At 44.1% G+C, this 8539-nt stretch overlaps 2 protein-coding genes across 4 annotated transcripts in view; both read right to left on the reverse strand.

Annotated features, from left to right (window-relative positions):
* Positions 1 to 7474, reverse strand: part of LOC116703529 (26S proteasome non-ATPase regulatory subunit 11A) — a 10053-nt gene extending 2579 nt beyond the window's left edge. Inside the window, exons 1-10 of one of the 2 annotated variants that reach the window (XM_032538317.1) lie at positions 7244 to 7474; positions 6468 to 6569; positions 5379 to 5575; positions 4612 to 4669; positions 3386 to 3580; positions 2264 to 2408; positions 2059 to 2115; positions 1320 to 1386; positions 1014 to 1139; positions 83 to 118 (exon numbers count right to left, since the gene is read on the reverse strand). In XM_032538317.1, the coding sequence (XP_032394208.1) occupies positions 83 to 118; positions 1014 to 1139; positions 1320 to 1386; positions 2059 to 2115; positions 2264 to 2408; positions 3386 to 3580; positions 4612 to 4669; positions 5379 to 5575; positions 6468 to 6569; positions 7244 to 7334 (1074 nt within the window). In that variant the 5' untranslated portion in view covers positions 7335 to 7474. Of the gene's footprint in view, positions 1 to 82; positions 119 to 1013; positions 1140 to 1319; positions 1387 to 2054; positions 2116 to 2263; positions 2409 to 3385; positions 3581 to 4611; positions 4670 to 5378; positions 5576 to 6467; positions 6570 to 7243 lie in introns of both variants that reach the window. The other variant, XM_032538319.1, reaches the window with a different exon arrangement.
* Positions 7475 to 8308: 834 nt separating this feature from the next.
* Positions 8309 to 8539, reverse strand: part of rpain (RPA interacting protein) — a 4270-nt gene continuing 4039 nt past the window's right edge. For both annotated transcript variants that reach the window (XM_032538351.1, XM_032538352.1), the window contains exon 7: positions 8309 to 8489. In XM_032538351.1, the coding sequence (XP_032394242.1) occupies positions 8460 to 8489 (30 nt within the window). In that variant the 3' untranslated portion in view covers positions 8309 to 8459. The remainder of the gene's footprint in view (positions 8490 to 8539) is intronic.

Raw genomic sequence — 8539 nt, forward strand, 5'->3', positions numbered from 1 at the left:
AATCTAAAAGGATTACTTAAATGTATCATGAATGTGATTAAAGTCTAAAAGGGAACATTGATGAAGATGAGCAAAATTTCACCTTGGATAGTTTGATGAGGGCGGAAACGTGTGCTATCTGTTAGACAAAAGAAAGACATAATGATTAAAGACCCCCCCTTTCTTTTATTGTTACGCATCTTTTTGGTGTACGTTATAAGTTTACAAAGGGCAACCGCTCTACCACTGGAGCCACAGCCGCCCCAGTAATGCTCTGCTTCTGACTGGCTAGTAGTCCTTACCTAGGTACTGTCAGGGCCCGCATACTCTGCTTCTGACTGGCTAGTAGTCCTTACCTAGGTACTGTCAGGGCCCTCATACTCTGCTTCTGAGGCTAGTAGTCCTTACCTAGGTACTGGCAGGGCCCTCATACTCTGCTGACTGGCTAGTAGTCCTTACCTGTACTGTCAGGACCCTCATACTCTGCTTCTGAGGCTAGTAGCCTTACCTAGGTACTGTCAGGACCCTCATACTCTGCTTTGACTGGCTAGTAGTCTTACTAGGTACGTCAGGCCTCATACTCTGCTCTGACTGGCTAGTAGTCCTTACCTAGGTACTGTCAGGGCCTCATGACTTGCTTTCCGAATGGTCGTGTTCATACCTAGGTACTGTCAGGACCCTCATACTCTGCTTCTGACTGGCTAGTAGTCCTTACTACTCCCAACAAAAATGGAACAGAAGTGTGAAAAAAGGATCTGCAGCAATGTGCAGTACAGCAAAAACATATATATAGATTCAAGTCTGTACGGGCAGCAACAACGTTCAGGGTACAGCAGCATGAAATAATGTCACCTTTCAACGTCTAACTTCGGGAGTAATGCTCAATTTCGACAAAAACATTTTTCTTAATCTGATAAAAACTGTCTGATTGAATGCTTAGGCAGTGAACACAGACACATGCATATGCTGGCTAAGGTACTGAGTCTGTCTGAACCAGCTGTGGTTGAATACGGACAGATGTTGAAGGAGTTTACCTGGACCCTGGAGAAGGGTTCGATGACCCTGATGAGGTTCTGCTCCAGCAGGTTGTCATACAGTTTGGTCAGATGGGTGCTGATGATGGGGTCGTCCCTCAGCTCTGCTTTGTACTCTGTTAGTGCCTTGGGGGGGGGAGGGGGGGAACAGGACAGTCACAAATAAGAGGCCAAATGCGTGACCAAAAAAAAAAAAATCAAACGTGCTGAAAGGCAGACGGTGTAATCAGCAGTTTCCTTCAGAATGTTGTTTATTAAATAGTTAATTAATAAGCCCACATTCAGCATCAAACTCTGGACACAAACCTTTTCAAAGTCTGCCAGCGACCGGTTCTTGCTGGCTTGTGCCACACATTTCAGCGAGTCCGTCTGTAGAAAAAAACAATAGACACAAAATGGTTATGGGTGTCGGCATACAACATAAATATGTAAATAAATACATACAGAAAGTCCAGCAAAAGCTGTCCATCTAATAAAAATAATATAACTTTCAATGACTGTTTATTAAGCCCTTCTGTTCTCTGGTGGCACATTATGCAGTTTACAATGACAACGGTGTCAGACTCAACGTTCTCAGTAACGTTTTACACAGTGAGTCCAAGATTTTATCAGCTGTGGCCAGCTAGCTAATTGAGCTGCCAGCTAGTTTAACACACACACACATACACATATATATATATATATATATAATATATATATATATATATATATATATATATATTATATATATATATATATATGCCAACGAGCTAGCATGCTAGCACTAGCATGTGATACAGTTAGCCACCTCGTCTCTAGTGACGTAGAAAGCCGTGCAGATTTTGAACAGCTCACCCGGAGACTGAAGACAGAGGACATTCAGAAACCGGATCTCACTCAAAACCATGTGGATAGTTTTTTTTTTCATGTTTGTATGCGTGTGGAAGCACCAGAGACACAAAATAACCCCCATGTCCAACTATGTATTCAATCTAGCCTGCCTGTCAGACTGGTCTATCTGAAATTAAATAGAATTCAACTTCTTAGGAAAGAAGAGTGATACTGTCTGCCTGCGTACCGCAGAGCTAGCTTTCCACTGATGAGGGCCTGGACGTCCTCGGGCCTGAAACAGACACAAACTGAGTGGGACACAGCAGGGCAAAAACCTGGGACCCATTCTGGCTTCTCTTCTCTCCCAGTGGATTTCTTGTTTTTTTTTTTTTTTTTTTTTTTTACTGCATTTATGCAATACTGAGTAGTATACCACTTACAAATTGAGCATGATTTTGCAAAGCAGCATGTATTTGAGGGCTGTGATGGCTCGGGGGTTGTCAATGGAGTCGTAGCCCTCAAAGGCCTCGTAGAAGTAGGAGTAGGCCGTCTTCCAGTCTTTCTCCTCTGCTGCATGGGTGATTCCTGGAAACACACACACACACACACACACACACAGAGTTTTCATAAACTTTTAAAATAGGGTTTGGGTGTAGGGCCGGGCAATATATATCAATGCTGCATCGATATGTCAATGTTGACAAGGTTTCCTTTTGGGGACGTCATTTAAAATTGTAAAAAAAAATGGGAGTTGGAAAAAAGGTTATAAATTGCAATACATTGCAATGTGTTTAAAATTGCAATAATATCGTATCGCGGCATAAGTATCATGATGATATTGTATCTGGAGGCGTCTGGTGATTCCCCCCCCCCCCATGCCTAGTAACAATACGTCCTCACGTTCACGTTGAGTTTGTTGCATGGGGGAAAAAATGCCGAAGTTAGTGGCTCCTGATAAGCCAAAGGTGGCAAAAGAATTACGAAACTCTCAATGAACTGCTAAATACCGGGCTGAACAATACTCCAACAACTACTATGAGTCTGGACAACTACTGTTTTGTAAGTTCAGTCAACATATAATTGACTGGACCCCCAAAGACATGCAACGACCATTTGAAATCAAAAGTTCATCTCAAGAACAAAGCTAAATCCACAGCGGGGAAATCCCTCCAGGTTACCACTGAGGCCAGGACCACATCAACAGATGTGCTGCTGTGGGTCGTAGCCCAGCCCATGCAAAACGTGCTGCAAGAGATCTTTGGCAAGACAATCTTCGTTGTTGTCAACAAAACCTCTGACAACCTCTGTCCTCAACATTGTTATAGGTGAGCATCCAATAAGCTTTTATTTAGGAATGCTAATGCAGTAAATTAGCCAATTTTAACTAGGCCTGGGGCCTATGTTAAACATTAACATGAAGCTAAAAGAAAAGCAAGTCCGAAAGGGCTAAAAGTAAATTGGGAAAACACAGAATTTGAAAACAATTAAAATGATTTCATAGGGCCTTAAGAAACTAATACTTCACAACAGTGATTTGGCCAAGTGTTTGTCCTGCTTTGTACCTGACTGCATGTCTAGAGCCGCTTGTAGTTTAGGTGGACAGTAGATGGCGTTGGCGGTGGTCCTGGCGGAGGTGAGGGCGGCGCGGGCCTTGGCCAGGTTGCTGAGCCCGTGGTATGTCTTACTCTCCAGCAGCTGGACCTCCACCAGCAGGGCCTTGTCGTCCATCTTCTTCAGCTCATGCAGCAACTGGGTGCCTGGAGAAGGAAGGAAGGAAGTTTAGAGTCAATGTGATGTTTGCCATGGTTCATAACTAGCACCATCAACCAGCCAAATGCTGGTCAAACATCCTGTGGCTGGTTGATTTGCTTCACTCAACAGCCAATAAAACCAAATGGTAATATATTGAGTGGCTGGTAAAATTTAAACATTCACTAGCCATTTGGCTGGAGGACAATACGTTGAATTTGAACCCTGGATGTTCCTGTACGTTTTTGGTCCAAATGGGTGGAAAACGTTAGCCTGGTCCTAGCCGGAGTCTGGCCACTCACCCTTAACAAGTGTTAACTTCCTTGAAGGCGGCACCTCTGTTGATGTCTAAAACTACTGGACCTGCCCAGAACCACTGTGGATCTGCCATAACCAATCGCTAACATTTGGTCCTGATGTCGGCTTAGCGTCGCTCGCGTTAGCCAACTCCTTCACCACTAATGGAGCGAGCTGGAAAATCAAACTTTCCCAAGCCCGTGGGGGGGGGGGGGGGGGGGGGGGGGGGGGGGGGGGGAGGACCACAACATCATGGTCCCCAACACAACTCAGCAAAGATCATTCCTGCTCGGGCTTTAACTTCTGGATATTCAGCAGCGTTGCCACAACGGACCCAAGGGCTTCGCTCTCATCTTTCTCTATCGTCATTCCAGAACTGCAACTCTAACTAGGGCACAACGTCAGCGTTCTCAGCCACGCCCTCTGTTCTGATTGGACCGGTAAAGATTTCGGTTGGAGAAAACCTGCGACTATACCACAAACCCAGACGGAGTACTGAAGGAAAATGAAAATTGAGCGGAAGTACGTAGGAGGGAGGAGAAAAATTGATTATAAGATATATCCTGTCGAATGTCCCCCTCCCGAAATGAAGATGAGAACTAAAATGGGAGTTTGAAACGACTCTTAGGCTAACATTCTCCATCCTTTAACATTTCACACATACACAAGGTTTTCTTTGTCCTTTAAACATTCTGTAATTAGCAAGGAAATGAATAACCGTTCCTAGAGATCCAACACGTACCCAGTTGTAGTGCCTCCTGGTAGCATTTAGTGTCGAAATACAGTGAGATGAGGCGAGCCTGAGGAGAGAGAAGAAAACACACAATTTCAGGGCCCAGTAAGCTACAGAATAGTTTTAACTTTTGTTCTGGGCCACATCTCTTCAACAAGTCAGAAAACGGGAAAGAAAAAAAACTAGTCAGTTTTACGCTGCTATGTTCTGTCTTCTTCTCCTGTCTGAGCACAGCGCGCCTGCGCGGCTACTTCAGAAGCCTGGGATGAAGCTGGGAAGAATTAAACACAGGGTTTCCACACCGTGGTAATCCACTGTGATAATAAGGATATTTTAAATGAAATAGATAAGTGTTACCGTCAACAATTCTACCGTGGTTTACCATTACACCGGTAATCGTTACATCCCTAGTTGATTCTAAAAGGCCAATTTATTCCCTTGGGTTTAAGAGAGGGGAAGTGGGATTGGTCCGCTCGGAAGTGGCTTAGTAGCGTCACATTATCCCGGACTCATTTCCGGGTTCTCCTTCTCCGTAACCAACATGAAATCTTGACTTCTCCTGCTACAGATTTCCCACCGTGGTCAGAAAGCGCAGGGGAGACACAATGTTTCTCTCTCTACGTCTCCAAGTAGCCTACAAGACACTAACGAGAGACTGCAATGTCAACACAGTAAAACCTACTTAATGAAGTGACCGAGTGACACTCCCACCCTCTCAGGCCACTTACTTGCCCAAAGAAACCTGAAACGACCGCTGGGTCAGCGCCAAGTCTCACCTCTAGTGCCTGCCTGAGGAAGGTTCTCTTCTCATCCTTGGCCCACTCTATGCACTCCAGGCACAGCTCTACCTCCTGACCTGTTGCAGCTTCCATATCCAGGAACATGTCCAGAAGGGAGCGGACCAGCCGGGCTGCCTTGGCCTTGGAGATGGAGTTGAGAAAGGGGCGTACGTATTTCAGCAGGCCCCCTAGCTCTGAGAAGAGGGGTGGGAGGAAAAAGAAAGAAGTCTTGTACACAAGTATGTATAAATAGAAATCAGCTCTAAATGGCTGGTGGATAAAAAAAAGCATTGCAAAACACTCTGAATAGAACTGAATTTTTACCCAACTGAAACAAAAAAAGACTTTAATTAAGGCCACTTTTATATTTGAGTAAAGAACATTGCAGGCCGCTCTCTAGTTATCTAGGGAAAGGTTAGGGGTACTGATTGATTCACTTTGTAAATAGGGAGTGATTTTGGACAGAACTTCATAGTGCCGCTTAAACTGTTGAATGTTGTACTTTCTGTTCTACTGCAAAGAACTGCAGCACTTGCGCTGGTCCAAATGTGTGGCAGGAATATACATGTCAATCAAATGCAACTAAAGCGTCACACAGGATGTGTACCAGTGTTTTTTTGTGGGTTTTTTTTTTTTTAATTAAAAGGTAGAAAAAAACTGTAGTGATACAGCTATGTGTGCACAAAATCAGGGGTGGCAGTAGCTCAGTCTGTAAGAGGGTTGGGAACCGGAGGGTCGCTGGTTCAAGTCCCCATACGGACCAAAGTACGGAGTGTGGATCGGTAACTGAGAGATGCCAGTTCACCTCCTGGGCACAGCCAGGTGTTTTGAGTAGGCAGCGTACCCCCCCCCCCCCACAAACCGATCAGGGCGCTGGTCCAGCACTGGCAGCCCACTCACTCTGACATCTCTCCATTTGTGCATACATAATAATAACAATAACAATAATCCTGAGCGTGTGTGTGTATTTCAGGGCTTAGTGTAGTATTTAATAACAAAAACAGAGTGTAAATTGCCCACTGGGGATCAACAAACAGTTTACCTTATTAGAATTTATTAGAAATGAAACGTGTTCTGTTGCATTACCTGCAGCCTGTCCTGTCTTGGCCAGCAGGCCACCCAGCTCCAGGATGCTCTGCTCTTTAACACGCACCGCCTCCTCATCACTCTCCTGGATGTCCCGCTTCACTACAACACACACACACACACACACACACAGATGATGTAATCTGATTTGTAATAATATCAATCACCGTGATATACAAGAAATGCTGACGTTACACTCCTTTGCTACTGTATCAAGAGACTGGTTTTAAGTCACTTTACATCATGGATAGGTTGGGGTGAATGTCGAGCAACACTGAAATATCGGAGATGTCAAATTAAACAATAATGACAGCTAGCTTGCTAGCTACATTACTATGCTCTAAAAAGCAACATAAAGCATACACTACAGTCTGTGACAAAGTAGGTGGCGTTAACAGAGTCCGTTTCACATCAATTTCCAAGTCGGCCTGACATCTGACAAGAAGAGGACTAGCTGCTAGCTCCGCTGGCTGCATGCTAGCGTTCACTAACCAGCAGACACACAGGGTAATGTCAAATGAATACGCCGGGGTAGATAACGTTAGCTTGTGTGATAAGTTAGCCGGTACGTTGCTAGCCGGCTAGCCCACTGCTGCTGACTCACTGTGTACCGAGGAAAAAAAGAGACGGCCAGCACTGGGCAAGCTAACTTAACTTAGCTTAGCTGCTAGCTGGCTAACTCAAATGCTTCAGGTGTGATGGAGGGGTGTACAGCTTCGGTGTCTGAGCGTATGATTATTTTCTGTCTAGTCCCGTATTTTGGCAATCATATTTACCTATAGAATGTAAGATATCGATAGAGGCATTCCGGTCTGTTCCAAGGAGAGACTGTGCTCTCTGAAACTCAGCCACTGCCGCGGCTGCCATCTTTCCTCAGCCTGCCTCCGCTCCGCTCTGCCGGCCTCAGCTAGTTGTTTTCCGGTCCGGTCGTTCACATGACCGGGCCAACGCTGCCCCCTACCGGGGGTAAGGAGTACTACATGCCTACAAGGGCAGGCACTGCCAAAAAAAACAATTGGATTACTGAATGTCAGGTCATTAATGATGGTAGATGATCCAGCGTGTATAGGTTATTATTCAGAGGGATCAATGTTTTATGCATCTAATGGATCCGATTAGTCTGAAATGTGCAGGAGTTTTATTGTTCAAAACTTTGTGTGTTTATTGATGCGTTTTTGAATCATTGCATTTTACACCATACTATCACTAGGACTTCATATGCAGATTTATGAACTTTACATAAAGTATTAAATTAAAACAAAGTGGCTTAAGACAAATGTATAGGTGCATTATCAACAGAGCTGATTTTCTAGTTCTGCAGAAAGTGAGTATTTGTGTCAAGCCAGATAATCCCAATTAATTACAGGGACATGGTTGAACCCGAGAAATAGAAAACAAATACATTTTGAAAGTATAAATTCATGTTTTGTTTAAATCCTCGTCATCTGTATTGTGCATTGTAATGGAAGCTTTGCCTGTTTGGGCTGGGAGGTTGAATTAGGCACAGTGATTGTCATCTCGCTTTCCCAGACCCTCCTCCATAGCACGCTGGAGGAGGGTCTGGCTACTCCTCATAGCATTCCGGGATGGGACGAAAACGCGATGCTAAGCATGGTACACGATAACCGCCTGCACGATCCGTCTTGCGCATGTTCCCATAGACTGTTAAAGAAAGTCTGTTCCACAGTAGCGGTTGTTCGGGGCAGCGTCGTGGTGAGTTGCAGCAACTTCTGAAATGGTCCAGCAGTCAGGTTTCATTTAAGTCACTTAAATGAGTCATTTGTTTCAGTTATACTTTGTAATAGTAAAGGGATGCATGCATAAATTCATCATCATTTTATTATGATCATTGGTATGAAAGGGTAGGTAGAGAGGGGGTAGCATACAGTACAATAAATAACATAACACATTCAATACTGAAGTCTTTATTTCAAAATAACTTAGAAACTCAAAATCAAACGTTAAATTAAAAAATAAAAGCGGCATCTGCTTTCATAGGACAATGGACAGGTAGTCACAAACCTGAAAGAGAAAAATAAATAAAATAAAAGAGTAATTAAAAAAAAAAAAAA

Source organism: Etheostoma spectabile, chromosome 15 (genome assembly GCF_008692095.1).
Source record: "Etheostoma spectabile isolate EspeVRDwgs_2016 chromosome 15, UIUC_Espe_1.0, whole genome shotgun sequence".
Taxonomy (NCBI): Eukaryota; Metazoa; Chordata; class Actinopteri; order Perciformes; family Percidae; genus Etheostoma; species Etheostoma spectabile.